This window comes from Hyla sarda, chromosome 2 (genome assembly GCF_029499605.1).
Source record: "Hyla sarda isolate aHylSar1 chromosome 2, aHylSar1.hap1, whole genome shotgun sequence".
NCBI classification, from domain to species: Eukaryota; Metazoa; Chordata; class Amphibia; order Anura; family Hylidae; genus Hyla; species Hyla sarda.
The window spans coordinates 438,769,454-438,785,208 of NC_079190.1; the positions used below are offsets into that span (position 1 = coordinate 438,769,454).

Sequence of the window (15,755 nt, forward strand, 5' to 3'; positions counted from 1 at the left end):
CTTATTGATGGAACTGGGTATAGCAAAGAGAAAATTATCTCCATAAAGGCACCCAGGTATCCAAGGAAATGTCACAACCGGGTCATGGGATTGAATTCAAGCTTCAAGTTTATTGAGTTTCAGCACAATGACGCATTTCAGGGTATACAAACCCCTTCATTAGATTGGCAGATTAATCTCTTTGCTATACCCAGTTCCACATCAGGATTTCCATTTGACTCTATCCTGAGACCTGTGGGCTTGCACGGGATCCCCTATCTACTGTACCTCTGCATGAGGTTATATGCGTATAGTGGCATATTTATAGACTACGCATCTACCCCTACATCTGTGGGGTCAATTTACTGTTTTTTTAGGGTAACGCTCAAGGTGCCTCCTTTGGGCCTTTTCTTTCTTTCAATCCTCTTCTGGATCATCCAAATGCTCTCTAGCAAACTTCACATGGGCCCAGACATGTACTAGCTTAAGCAGGGGGACACGTCTGGCGCTGCATGATTTGAGTCCCTGGCAGCGTAATGTGTTACTGATGGTAGCCTTTGTTACTTTGCTCCCAGCTTTCTGCAGGTCATTCACTAGGTCCCCCTGTGTCATTCTGGGATTTTTGCTCACCGTTATTGTGATCATTTTGACACCAAGGGGTGAGATCTTGCGAGGAGCCCTAGACTGTAATCATTTTGTAATAATTGCTCCCACAGTTGATTTCTTCACACCAAGCTGCTTGCCTATTGCAGATTCAGTCTTCCCAGCCTGGTGCATGGCTACAATTCTGTTTCTGGTGTCCTTCGACAGCTCTTTGGTCTTGGCCATAGTGGAGTTTGGATTGTGACTGTTTGAGGTTGTGGACAGGTGTTCAAACATGTGCCATTAATACAGAGTGGAGTATAGAGGAGACTCTTAGGGTACGTTCAGACGAGCGGATCCACAGCGTATTTTACGCTTCAGATCTGCCGCTGAAGGACCCCTATAGGTTGCCTTTAGATGTGCCTGCTCGGGGTGGCAATACCCCGCTACGAGCAGACACACTGCTGCGATGTGCAAGTTGCCGCGCATGCGTGGTGTACTCGCACACATTGCGGCCGCTTCCCCTGCTCCCTGAGCTAATCCGAGAGCAGCCGCGATGTGCGAGTATACTGCGTATGCGTGTGATGACTCGCACATCGCAGTGTGCCTGCTCATAGCGACGGATTGCCGCTCCGAGCAGGCACCTGTAAAGGTACCATACAGCGGTCCTTCAGCGGCGGATCCGCAACGTAATACGCGCTGGGGATCCGCTTGTGTGAACGCACCCTTAAAGAAGTTACAGGTCTGTGAGAGACAGAAATCTTGCTTGTTTGTAGGTGACCATATACTTATTTACCACCATAATTTGCAAATAAATTCTTTAACAATCAGACAATGTGATTTTATAGATTTTCTTTTTCTCATTATGTCTCTCATAGTTGAGGTATGCCTATGATGAAAATTACAGGCCTCTCATCTTTTTAAGGGGGAGAACTTGCACAATTGGTGGCTGACTAAATACTTTTTTTTCCCCCACTGAATGCAAATATCCATTACAAATAGGACATGCAATTTAAGTGTAGTTATATCAGACAAGTGGAACATATTTATAACTAAAATGAATAAAGTTAATCAAAAAAATATTGCAAACATGCCCAAAACCTATGTCTCTATACCTCAGCGATGGATATCCCAAGGATATGGCCTCCACCTGAAACCCCAACCTATGTTTTGCCCCTTTTGTTTCCTCAGGGGGTACTGTAGGGGTATGTGTGATTCTAATCCATCATATGCTATCCTCCACTATACGTGGTCTGAAGGATCTACGTCTTTCTTCTTAGTGAAAATTCCAAAAGACAGTACTTTATGAAGTAAAGGTATCCTTGTGCTTGCAGTCTCTTTCGATTGCTCCATACACATGAATGCTCAGCTTGGCTAAGTGTTTATGTGCTTTGAACAGTAAGATGAGGGGGTAAGATACTGCCAGATACCTCTGGCGACAAGTTGATATTAAATATGCTCGACCACTCTCTCCCCTGACGTCATCTTTTACACTTTAGATTATTGGACAGTCCTGTCCATAATAGTTGTCCACCTGCGAATAGATATAAGAAAATAGATAAGGAAAGGGAAATAGGTAAGAAAATAGATACAAGATGTCAGGGAAGGTGGTAAGCTGTGCTGAACATGTTAGGTGGAGGCAATGTTGGTCTACCACCAGTCCCATTATGAGTAGAGTGGTACAGATGAAGCAGGGCTAATAGACTTGGTGGGTTAACACATCCAGTTTAAGTACTATGACTCTGACTGTTAAAGTGGTTATAAACCACAGGATAAATGTCTGATCTTAGGGGGTGTCTGACCCTGGGACTCTCCGCAATCTCTGGAACAGAACCCTGGCTCTCAGTGCTGTGCACAGCATGCACTCCATTCACTTCTAATGGAACGACCAAGACACCCAGGCGCTCCTCACTGAGAGCGAGGATCTCGTTTCGGAGATCACAGGGGGCCCCAGCAATCGCCCCCCCCCTGCGATTAACTATTTATCCCCTATCCAGTTTTTCCCAGACAACCCCTTTTACTCTGCTACATCTCTAAGTTCAGATGGATGGGAAGAGGGAGTTCTGGAAAAGAGGGGAAGCATGAGACAAGTTTTCTATATGAAAGTGTGAGGAGATGAGAAGAAGGGATAAAGTACGTTGTATGTGGTAGTTAGGAAGAGGGTTTGGGGAATTTTGCATTTATTTAGGTATATGGGGATAACATGAGCCCAACTGTAATGAATTATGCAGTCAAATTAACTTTTCAATATTGCTGTATAAAAAAAGTATGCTGCATATTTTTTTATTTTTTATTTATTTATTTTTTTATGGCTTTCATTGATGTAGGCATTTAGGAACCTTGGAGGAGATTCATCAAAACTTGTGCAGAGGAAAAGTTGACCAGTTGCCCAGTTGTGAATTATCTGTTCACAAATTCCAAAGTGTGAATTTGTGAACGGAAAACCATTCACTATACTATACATTTTAGTAAGCGGAATTTCGGCCTGCAATTTCAAAGCGGAATTGCAGGCGGAAATTCCGTAGTGTGAATCTAGCATAACTTCTCCATCTATAAGTGTTAACAAATCTCCATAATGTTATACTAGACCCCAATGTACTGTATGTATTATGTACAGTAAACAAGCACTGATCATGTAAATCAGCACTTGTTCAGGGAGCCTATTACATGTCTCGACTTTTGTGTGGACAGGGCCACATTACCGTTAGACCCTTAGGGTCTGTTCACACGGCAGAATTCCACCTAGAAAGAAAGCCCAATACACTTCTATGGGATTATGTACTCCCATTGACACAGCAAAGAAAAAAAAAACTGAAAATGTAGCCAGCACCTAAACCCAATACACGGGTGCACGCTGCTGTGGCAAGTACAAAACATGTAAAAAAAAGAAAATGGCAGCAGCACACTTGGTCAACAAAATGGAGGCTCTTAGCGCACTTTTTGATCAAAACGTGTCCCCCATCCACCACGCGGAGGTGGCCTCTTATCGGATGGGTCCCTAAACACTCACCTACCTCAGGCTGGGTGACATGTTGGATCCACTAACGATCCAAACCACCTCCTGTGAAAATAGGGGAGGGGATGCACGGCTACAGAGGGAGCCACTCCCCCCAAATTTGCACAGCAAAGAAAAAAAAAACTGAAAATGTAGCCAGCACCTAAACCCAATACACGGGTGCACGCTGCTGTGGCAAGTACAAAACATGTAAAAAAAAGAAAATGGCAGCAGCACACTTGGTCAACAAAATGGAGGCTCTTAGCGCACTTTTTGATCAAAACGTGTCCCCCATCCACCACGCGGAGGTGGCCTCTTATCGGATGGGTCCCTAAACACTCACCTACCTCAGGCTGGGTGACATGTTGGATCCACTAACGATCCAAACCACCTCCTGTGAAAATAGGGGAGGGGATGCACGGCTACAGAGGGAGCCACTCCCCCCAAATTTGCACAGCAAAGAAAAAAAAAACTGAAAATGTAGCCAGCACCTAAACCCAATACACGGGTGCACGCTGCTGTGGCAAGTACAAAACATGTAAAAAAAAGAAAATGGCAGCAGCACACTTGGTCAACAAAATGGAGGCTCTTAGCGCACTTTTTGATCAAAACGTGTCCCCCATCCACCACGCGGAGGTGGCCTCTTATCGGATGGGTCCCTAAACACTCACCTACCTCAGGCTGGGTGACATGTTGGATCCACTAACGATCCAAACCACCTCCTGTGAAAATAGGGGAGGGGATGCACGGCTACAGAGGGAGCCACTCCCCCCAAATTTGCACAGCAAAGAAAAAAAAAACTGAAAATGTAGCCAGCACCTAAACCCAATACACGGGTGCACGCTGCTGTGGCAAGTACAAAACATGTAAAAAAAAGAAAATGGCAGCAGCACACTTGGTCAACAAAATGGAGGCTCTTAGCGCACTTTTTGATCAAAACGTGTCCCCCATCCACCACGCGGAGGTGGCCTCTTATCGGATGGGTCCCTAAACACTCACCTACCTCAGGCTGGGTGACATGTTGGATCCACTAACGATCCAAACCACCTCCTGTGAAAATAGGGGAGGGGATGCACGGCTACAGAGGGAGCCACTCCCCCCAAATTTGCACAGCAAAGAAAAAAAAAACTGAAAATGTAGCCAGCACCTAAACCCAATACACGGGTGCACGCTGCTGTGGCAAGTACAAAACATGTAAAAAAAAGAAAATGGCAGCAGCACACTTGGTCAACAAAATGGAGGCTCTTAGCGCACTTTTTGATCAAAACGTGTCCCCCATCCACCACGCGGAGGTGGCCTCTTATCGGATGGGTCCCTAAACACTCACCTACCTCAGGCTGGGTGACATGTTGGATCCACTAACGATCCAAACCACCTCCTGTGAAAATAGGGGAGGGGATGCACGGCTACAGAGGGAGCCACTCCCCCCAAATTTGCACAGCAAAGAAAAAAACAACTGAAAATGTAGCCAGCACCTAAACCCAATACACGGGTGCACGCTGCTGTGGCAAGTACAAAACATGTAAAAAAAAGAAAATGGCAGCAGCACACTTGGTCAACAAAATGGAGGCTCTTAGCGCACTTTTTGATCAAAACGTGTCCCCCATCCACCACGCGGAGGTGGCCTCTTATCGGATGGGTCCCTAAACACTCACCTACCTCAGGCTGGGTGACATGTTGGATCCACTAACGATCCAAACCACCTCCTGTGAAAATAGGGGAGGGGATGCACGGCTACAGAGGGAGCCACTCCCCCCAAATTTGCACAGCAAAGAAAAAAAAAACTGAAAATGTAGCCAGCACCTAAACCCAATACACGGGTGCACGCTGCTGTGGCAAGTACAAAACATGTAAAAAAAAGAAAATGGCAGCAGCACACTTGGTCAACAAAATGGAGGCTCTTAGCGCACTTTTTGATCAAAACGTGTCCCCCATCCACCACGCGGAGGTGGCCTCTTATCGGATGGGTCCCTAAACACTCACCTACCTCAGGCTGGGTGACATGTTGGATCCACTAACGATCCAAACCACCTCCTGTGAAAATAGGGGAGGGGATGCACGGCTACAGAGGGAGCCACTCCCCCCAAATTTGCACAGCAAAGAAAAAAAAAACTGAAAATGTAGCCAGCACCTAAACCCAATACACGGGTGCACGCTGCTGTGGCAAGTACAAAACATGTAAAAAAAAGAAAATGGCAGCAGCACACTTGGTCAACAAAATGGAGGCTCTTAGCGCACTTTTTGATCAAAACGTGTCCCCCATCCACCACGCGGAGGTGGCCTCTTATCGGATGGGTCCCTAAACACTCACCTACCTCAGGCTGGGTGACATGTTGGATCCACTAACGATCCAAACCACCTCCTGTGAAAATAGGGGAGGGGATGCACGGCTACAGAGGGAGCCACTCCCCCCAAATTTGCACAGCAAAGAAAAAAAAAACTGAAAATGTAGCCAGCACCTAAACCCAATACACGGGTGCACGCTGCTGTGGCAAGTACAAAACATGTAAAAAAAAGAAAATGGCAGCAGCACACTTGGTCAACAAAATGGAGGCTCTTAGCGCACTTTTTGATCAAAACGTGTCCCCCATCCACCACGCGGAGGTGGCCTCTTATCGGATGGGTCCCTAAACACTCACCTACCTCAGGCTGGGTGACATGTTGGATCCACTAACGATCCAAACCACCTCCTGTGAAAATAGGGGAGGGGATGCACGGCTACAGAGGGAGCCACTCCCCCCAAATTTGCACAGCAAAGAAAAAAAAAACTGAAAATGTAGCCAGCACCTAAACCCAATACACGGGTGCACGCTGCTGTGGCAAGTACTCCCATTGACACTTTGGAAATCCAATACACTTCTATGGGATTCCGCACTCCCGTTGACACTTCGGAAATCCCACTTGCAGGATTTCCGAAGTGTCAATGGGAGTGCGGAATCCCATAAAAGTGTATTGGGGTTTCATTTCAGGCGGAATTCTGCTGGCGGGAATACGGCTGTGTGAATAGACCCTTACCTCCATTATTCGTTGGCTGCACATGCCTTATTATATGGGGAGATATGCGGCTGCTGAACAAGGACTTTTTACTCTTCTAAATAGATACGATCCGGTAATGAATTAGCATTTGCTCGTTCATTGGCTGATTGCTGGGCTTGTTACACATGGCAATATCAGCCTGTTAAGCTGATAATGTAGTGTAATAGGGCCCTTATTAAGCCTCGGGATAAGAAGTTTGTGGACATAATAAATAATCAATATGTTGTCTAAAGATTTACTACTGTGTTATGAGACCTTACAACCTTTAGGAGTTGCAGTACTTCACCCATAGACTTCTAGAGGACACTTCCATATTGATTTCCTACAGAGGCAAGCAAAGCACCATTTGGCACATGCAGATCATTACGCGTGGCTTTCTATGAAATATACAGAGATTTTTTTTCAGACAGATCCTGTATGAAATATGATTACAGCTTTCTCCATTGACATTTTACAGATATATATTTTCCTGTAGAAGCGCCTGTGGCTCTGCCATGTGCATGAACGTAAAGGTTCTAATGCTGCATGATATGCAAGTAGTAGTTTCTTCTAATGCACCTGTGTAGGTATCAAAGATCATTTGTTAAAACCTATCTATTTTTTCACAGCCTATGTGTCACAATAGGATGCAGAGATTACTTGTCTTTTTATTCCCAGGGGTATAATAGTTCCTGGCGGATTTGGATCACGAGGAACCGAAGGAAAGCTTCAAGCAATTACCTGGGCAAGAGAAAGAAAGATTCCCTTCCTAGGTACGGCCAAGTTATTTATCCGAGTCCAGGAATAGAAAAATGATGTGGACAAATAGAATAGATGTGCTGGGACAGGAGTGTGCCGTGGAGCCTTGTGGCAATTATCGCGTCTATGAGATGAATTATACAATTTACAGAGAAGAAGATTTCTCATTAGAAGTCAGAGGGCGAGAGGACAGGTGACTGACCTAGTGCATTAAAGCAATTAAACCTTGTTAAGTTAAAGAAGGATGAGAACCAGTCGAGAGATTTAACTCTTTATATTAGGTAAAGATCAGAAGAAGAAGTTTGCTAAGATGATATAAAACATATAAATTTGCTATGAACAACAGATATGACTTACTTCACTTTCTAATGTGTTCATTTTATATACTGCACTTTGATCAGGACTGTTCTTTTATTCATGTCTCTAGTATCAGTCTATTCCTCTCTTGTTCACTTCTAATATGTTTGCATATGTCCCACATACCATAGAACCAGCAGCAGAGGCAACATGGCTGGTGGGCTGCATATCTTTCTCCCTATTATGCAGAGTCTACATGGATGGCATAAGAATGGATCTTGTAGAATATGTTATCAACATCAACGTTCATCAGACCATAATCTGACTGCTCATCGTGTGTACTTAGCACCTTAAAGGGGTACTCCGCTGCTACAGCGTTTGGAACATTTTGTTTCAAATGCTTGGAGCAGACCAGTGGGGGTTGTGTTATCACGGCCACGCCCCTTGCGATGTCACACCACGCCCCCTCAATGCAAGTCTATGGGAGGGGGTGTGATGACAGCCACGCCCCCCCCCACTTGCATTGAGGGGGGCATGGTGTGATGTCACGAGGGGCGTGGCCGTGACATCACAACCCCCGCCGCCCACACCCAGCATTCTAAATGAACACCATGTGCTGCACAGAGATCGCGGGGATCCCAGCGGCGGGACCCCCGTGATCAGACATCCTATCCCCTGTCCTTTGGATAGGGGATAAGATGCCTAGGAGTGGAGTACCCCTTTAACAACAATTAGATATATAACTACCATCAAGGCAGGGCACACTACTGCTCTGGAGGTTGTGACTGGAGGGGGGCCTTATTTGATCTGGTTTCCCTGCTTGCTGTGACACTTTCAGTTATTACTGTTAGCTAACACTGTTTTGTATGTTCCCAGTTTCAAGAGATTTGTTTTCTGTCAGTAAATGTGAATATTCTTAGTTACCTTCATAGGCATTGAGGCATACATATTGCACTTAGTTCTGCTTCCTAGTCTAGACAATGCACTGTGAGATAAATGCAAAAACCCAACCACGGTTTTAGGTCCGGTTGTAAAAGCGCATACGGCGCAAAAATGAGCCGACCGGACCGAACGTTTCACTCCGGTCGGCTCATTGAAGTGAATGACATACGGGAGCGCATACGGTCACATACGGGAGCGCGAGGTTTTAGCTCCCTCCTGCCGTATGCGCTCCCGTATGGGACAAAACGTAGTGTGGACCCAGCCTAAGAGTTGGCTACAGTTTTGAGTCCATCATAAATGTCTGAATCACCATAACTTTCAATAAAACATAAAGACTTTGGACACTCTTAAAATGGAAAAGGGATTTTTACATATATTATTGCTTATCTTGAGCTTAAAACATTATCTGTTGAACATCTTGGCAAAACATTAACCTTTCTAATATTCTTTAAAATAAAATTGTATTTCCTTTTTATAGAAATCATGGCATCTAAAATCATGGCTTTGTCCAAGCTGAAGCACAGGCATGGGCAAAGTCCAGTAAGTGGGGGTGGGCTAGCACTTCTCTGTGCTCTCTCCTGTCTGATAGCACTCCTCTGTGCTCTCTCCTGTCTGAAAGCACTCCTCCGTGCTCTCTCCTGTCTGATAGTACTCCTCTGTGCTCTCTCCTGCTGATAATACTCCTCTGTGCTCTCTCCTGTCTGATAGCACTCCTCTGTGCTTTATACTGTCTTATAGTATCCCTCTGTGCTCTCTCCTGTCCTATCAGACCGGAGAGAGCCCAGAGGAGTGCTAGCCCACCCCCACTTACTTACGTGCACAATTTCTATAAAAAGGAAATAACATTATATTATAAAGGTTGTACAACATATTAAAAGTTTTTGCATCTGACAATGCCCATTTAAATGGGTATTCCTGTTAAAAAAAAATGTTTTTTCATATTGACTGGCTCCAGAAAGTTAAACAGATTTGTAAATTACCTCTATTAAAAAATCTTAATCCTTCCAGTACTTATCAGCTGCTGAAGTTGACTTGTTCTTTTGTGTCTGACAACAGCGCTGTCTGCTGACACCTCTGTCTGTCTCAGGAACTATCCAGAGTAGAAGCAAATCCCCATAGCAAACCTCTCTTGCTCTGGACAGTTCCTGAGACAGAGAAGAGGTGTCAGCAGAGAGCACTGTTGTCAGACAGAAAATAACAACTCAACTTCAGCAGCTGATAAGTACTGGAAGGATTAGGATTTTTTTGATTAGAAGTAATTTACAAATCTGTTTAATTTTCTGGAGCCAGTTGATATGAAAAACAAAATGTTTTTTTATGGAATACCCCTTTAAAGTGTACCTCTCATGAAACAAACTTTTTATATATTAAAGATAAAGCCCTACTGAACAACTTTTTAATTGCTTTTATTTAAAAAAAAAAAATCCTCCTTTTTTTAACTTTAAAAACGTCTCCTCTAGGGGTCTCCCTAGCAAGCATTTCGGACTCAGCAAGTGAGTCTGGAATCAGCTCAGTGCAGCTACTGTCTCTCTGACAGGCAGGAAGGAGGGAGCACTGAGCTGTACACAAGCAGGGAGCAACAGAGAGGATACATTCCCTCTTCTCTTTTTCATGTTCCTCTCCACTCTGTCCACTTGCCACATGGCTAATTATATATGCACTGCTTATTTGATCTCTCCATGGACTTGCTGTTGCTATGACAACCTCCCCTGCTCTGTGCCTACAACTGAGCTACTGAAGTGCATAGAAAAAAGGTATTTTTAGGGTTTTTTAAAGAAAAATAAATGCAGGGATAGGATGTCAGAGGCAGGGACACATGGGATTAGGGAAAGTTTATATCGTGATAGGTAATCTTTAAGTTTCAGTCTACAATTATGATTCCTTTATTTATTTTTAGACCTCCTGGTAGTCAGTATGTGAGGTTTGTGTCTTCAGGAGTGTAGAGTTTACTGTGGGTGCTCTGCTTTCCCTTTACACTTATACACAGCCCATATAATTCTTCCATGCCTTGTGTGGGTTTTACCCCTTGTCTACAGGCTGTGTGAGTTGCTCCCCTGCTCTGTGCCTACAACTAAGCTACTGAAGTGCATAGAAAAAAGGTATTTTTATGGTTTTTTAAAGCAAAATAAATGCAGGGATAGACTTGGTCATTGTCAGGGACAGATGGGGAGGGGGATTAGGGCAAGCTTAGATGCTGATAGGTACTCCTTAAGTTTCAGTCTACAATTATGATTCCTTGTGTGGGCTTTTCCCCTTGTCTACAGGCTGTGTGAGTTGTCCTCCATGTATGCTCTGTCTACACTTTCAGCTGCAGTATAAAACTTCCTGCTATCTTTAACACTGAAAAAAGGTAGGGGAGGAGCAGAACGCATGTCTGACACATTTCTCTTTTTTCTCTCAAAGACAAAAACACCACAGAAATCTTTAAGTAAGAATAAAGACTATTTGTTTCATTTTCCATTTAGGAAACAAATCATCAGTATATAAATATCAGCACAAAAGCTGTGCTGTGGTGTGGGTGCAAACAGTGAGACCCCTGCCGATTCTGAAAACAAGGGCATAATTGTCTCCAGAATGAAAAGAGTGCACCACACGTGCACGGCCACCGCTATTTTCTTTGGGGCTGTTGAAACTTTCACCGGCCCCACAGAGGTGCGGTGCTCTACATTTATTCCAGGGACAATTATGTCCTTGTTCTAGGGTTTGGCAAGGTCCCAGGGGTCCGCCTCAAGCGAGCAGCTTCGTATGCCCTATCCTTTAAATGGGATAAAATAGGCTGGGATGGGAATACCCCCTTGGGGGTCTATTCACACGTAGAGTATCCTGCGCATATTTGATGCGCAGGATTTAATGTGTAGGATTTAAAGTTTTGTTTAGTCATTTAGTTTAGATAGAAATCTGCAGCATAAAATCCTGCCCATGAAAAATGCACATAATACTGTACGTGTAAACAGACCCTTAAGAAAAAGTCTAGCTTTGTTCCGGCCTAAGAGAGGCACTGTGTGGCTGAAATGTGCCTGAATATTTGTTTTGTTGGAAGCCCTCGGACATCATTTATCTTGGTGACTTTGGATTTAAATGATCTTGTTCACTATAACAAATACCTTGAAAATGATGTAGAAACAGAACATAAACAATATTGGAAAGTTGTAAAACATTTATACACTAATAAAGTAGAAAAACCCTTTAATCTCTACAGAAATAAAGAACAGCTTTTCATTTCACTTTTCTTTAAATGAAATATGCATTAAAAATCTCTAAGAAGATCAAGACCAGATTTGTTTGTGATGGATTTTCAGTCCACCATACATTTCGCATAGTGCTCATTTTCTTTGAGAAGACCATCCCCATAGAAGACTATTCAATGCAATTTTAGGTAGTCATCTTAACGAGGTTTCACTGTATATCTTATTGTATTATTATTAATAATGGAATGGAATAAATAAGGAAAATGTTATGATTTTATGTTGCCTTTTGTACTACAAGCATTATTCATTTCATATATTATACTTATCTGTTGTTTTTACTGGAGCCAAAAATTTGTTATTAGGGTTACATTTTTAAACTTTAACTTTTTCTGTGTTAGGGTCATCCTACAATTTTCTGTCGTATACCTCTAAGGCTGCATTCACATCTCGTTTTTGCAATACGGTTCCCGCATCCTGTTTCAGTGTAAAAACCGTTAGGAGCCGTATTGCAAACCGTATGTATAGACATGTCATTGAAAACCATATGCCAAACGTAGCATCCGGTTGTGAACGTTTTGCATCATTTACGGTTTTATCCGTTTTTTTCCCGTACACAAAACTGTAGTCTACTACGGTTTTATGTCCGGGTGAAAAACTGGATACAACCCGTATATACGTTTTTTTTTTTTTTTATGTTGGTCAATGGGAACCATTCAGAACCGTATGTGCGTACGGTTCCATCTGGATTGCACAATATGGTTTTGCAGTTTGCACATGCGCAGTGCATGCCGAAAGTTCTTCCCGCAAATAGAACAAGAAGAACTTTATTTAATCAAGGACAAACATAAAACCTTATTGGTTTTTTTTCTTTTCAAAAAACTTATTAAACTGTATGCAACCAGACATCCGTTTTCAAACTGTATACGGTTTAAAACAGTACAGAGGTATATATGGTTATATGCGGTTCTGTCTGGTTTTGAGATATAAATTTTTTACAAAAAAACTGATACGGGACCCGTATTGCAAAAACGAGATGTGAATGCAGCCTAACAGTGTTTCCCAACCAGGGTGCCCCCAGGTGTTGCAAAACTACGACTCCCAGAATGCCTGGACAGCCAAAGGCTGTCCAGGCATGCTGGGAGTTGTAGTTTTGCAACATCTGGGGGCACCCTGGTTGGGAAACACTGCTCTAACATATGCCACTGTATAGTCATACTGTGACATATGTTGCCCGCAAGCTTCCATGTTGAAAAGTGCTTTAAAACAAATGCGGAATGGCAGCTTATGCAGCTTTGCTACTGCATACCCTAAACAGAAACAGTGGTGTAAATTGACCCTTGTATAATACATAGTGTTCTGTTTTGTAATATTTTTACTACTTTCTTTATGTTTTAGGGGTATGCTTGGGGATGCAGATGGCTGTGGTGGAATTTGCAAGAAATTGTTTAAACTGGAAAGGTGAGTATTTGTATTATTTTATAGTGTGTTAAAGGGCACAGCTCTTAAAGTATTGCCGGGAACGCACTTCATAAAACGATATGGCATGTTTTTTCTTATGTGCACAATTGGTAAGGAAAATGGCGGCAAATAAAAATACGACAGATTTTTTATTTTGTTTTTTACTGATTCCAGACTAAAATGCATGTGTAAAATAATTTTTTTTTTTTTTTTAAATGTTAACCTGCCCTAAAACTGTTTACTGCAGTTAACTTTCTGCAATAAACTTACTTTTGGGGTTCAGATGTGTTCAGGGCAGGTGGGTCAGTAAAATTAAAGTTTATATGCGGAACAACTTAAAAATGTTACATCTGTCTAGCAGCACAGGCAGAAATGGGGGTTCGCAGGGCTTCAAGATTTATTAGGCTATGTTTACACGTCAGAATTTCTGCACAGAAATCGGCATGGAAATACTGCACGTGTTTACAGCCTCAGGGTATATTCACATGGCAGAATTTCCGCACAGACTCTGCATGCGGATTCCGCATAAAATTAAAGCCACTGCACTCCCATTCACACTTCAGATTTTCAGCATGCGGATTCCGCATGGATTCTTCACGGAATCCGCACTAATTCTGTGTGAAATCCGTACAAGCCAGAAACCACCCAAATGAATGCGAATGCAGAATTGGTACGGATGTGCAGAAATTCTGCCATGTGAAAATACCCTTATAAACTTCAATGGGATTCCGCAGTCCCATTCACACTGTAGAATTTCTGCATCGGTCTTTCCGCTGTGGAATTTCTGCATTCCGCAAAAAGAGAGGTCTTGTCCAAAATTTAATTAGGATGGGGGAGCCCATAGAAGTGAATGGGGCTTTTTTTTCTCCTTAAAATGCAGAATTGATGCAAATTTTGTGTGGAATTTGCTCAGAATTTGTGCAGATTCTGCACGAAATTTAATCAAAGCAATCAATAAAAAATATCTTTTTCTATGCACGGAGAATGCATGCGCCATTTTCACATGAGTTCTGCAAAAATTCCGTATGTAAGCAGAGAGATACGGAATTCTGCATCATTTCACAGGAACTCTGCATCTTAATGCATAATTTACAATGTGTGAATATAGCCTTTAGTATAATTATGAGCTGAATATGTGAATCACTGGGACAGACTGGTTGATAGGAAGGTAACACCTAACACAGTGATGTAGGTAGGGTTCTGTAAAGAGGAAGTCGTAGGTATCTTTATGCATGTACAATATGCACACACACATTAAAATACACACGAAAACATGCAGGCACACACATTCTATGCTCTTCGTGTAATTTCTAAATATATATTGTCACCGTATAGTCTACATTAAAAAAATTGTCCAATTTGTTCACATTCTTTTCAGTCCAACATTTTTTATTTTAAATCAAAAGTACCCCTATTGCCCTGAAATGTTGGGCCTGACTTTTTTTTTTTTATATTTTCCCTGGGTAGTTCCCATCAGCAATACAGTATGGAACATGTTGACAGTGCAGTAGTGTAGATGTGTATTAACAGTCACCATATTGAATAATTCGTCTTATAGGAGTCTCAACTTATTATGACAAAGCTGTTTTACTGTACACCTGTCACCCCACATAATTGATACTGCTAAATTCTGTTTATAATTTATAAAAAGTAGATATAATGATAGCCAGAGTGCCCCCAATGCCAGTACCATTCTAACTAGTGCCCCTAGGGGGCACTCATATCTAATGAGTGCCCCCTATATCTAACGAGTGCCCCCTATATCTAACGAGTTCCCCCTATATCTAACGAGTTCCCCCTATATCTAATGAGTGCCCCCTATCTCTAACGAGTGCCCCCTATATCTAACAAGTGTCCCCTATATAGTTTCCACAGACAAGTGTTTAGCAGAAATGCTGTAGGAAGCGAATAGAGTTGACTCCACCATCCTTTAGGCCCCTGACTTACTGTAAACTTTTTACTGTTAGGCAGCTCTGATATCAAACAAAGCTCAAAGAGACACAATTGTTTTCCAGTCCCATTATTCTCTATCTCTGGCTGCTGAATTAATCAGATTATTATAATAAATTTCAGGAAATGTCTAAGACAGTGGGAGCATTTATCTTTGTAACTGCTTCCGTCCACTTATCCTACCTAGACAGACTTGACATTTGTACAGCAACAAAATTCAAATGAAATAGAAGGGGATGTCCATCACGAACGTTAGAACAGCTTTACTTTTTCAGTCCAATGAAGCTGGACACTTCAGACATTAAAAGGAGTCAGAAAGTGTCATTTACCATGTTTGTAGAATATTGAAATGAAACAAACAAAATTTGCATTATCTTCCATTTCAAGCTTAAAGGGCTATTCCAGCCCAAAACTTTTTTTATATATCAACTGGCTCCGGAAAGTTAAACAGATTTGTAAATTACTTCTATTAAAAAATCTTAATCCTTCCAATAGTTATTAGCTTCTGAAGTTGAGTTGTTGTTTTCTGTCTAACTGCTTTCTGATGACTCACGTCCCGGGAGCTGTGCAGTTCCTATGGAGATATTCTC

The 15,755-nt window shown here is 42.5% G+C and overlaps 1 protein-coding gene across 4 annotated transcripts in view; it reads left to right on the top strand.

The window, feature by feature from the left end:
• CTPS2 (CTP synthase 2) overlaps positions 1-15,755 on the top strand; it is a 358,316-nt gene that overhangs the window by 205,267 nt on the left and 137,294 nt on the right. For 3 of the 4 annotated variants that reach the window (XM_056559224.1, XM_056559225.1, XM_056559226.1), the window contains exons 12-14: positions 7,050-7,154; positions 7,250-7,344; positions 13,153-13,215. In XM_056559224.1, coding sequence (XP_056415199.1) covers positions 7,050-7,154; positions 7,250-7,344; positions 13,153-13,215 — 263 coding nt within the window. The remainder of the gene's footprint in view (positions 1-7,049; positions 7,155-7,249; positions 7,345-13,152; positions 13,216-15,755) is intronic. The other variant, XM_056559228.1, reaches the window with a different exon arrangement.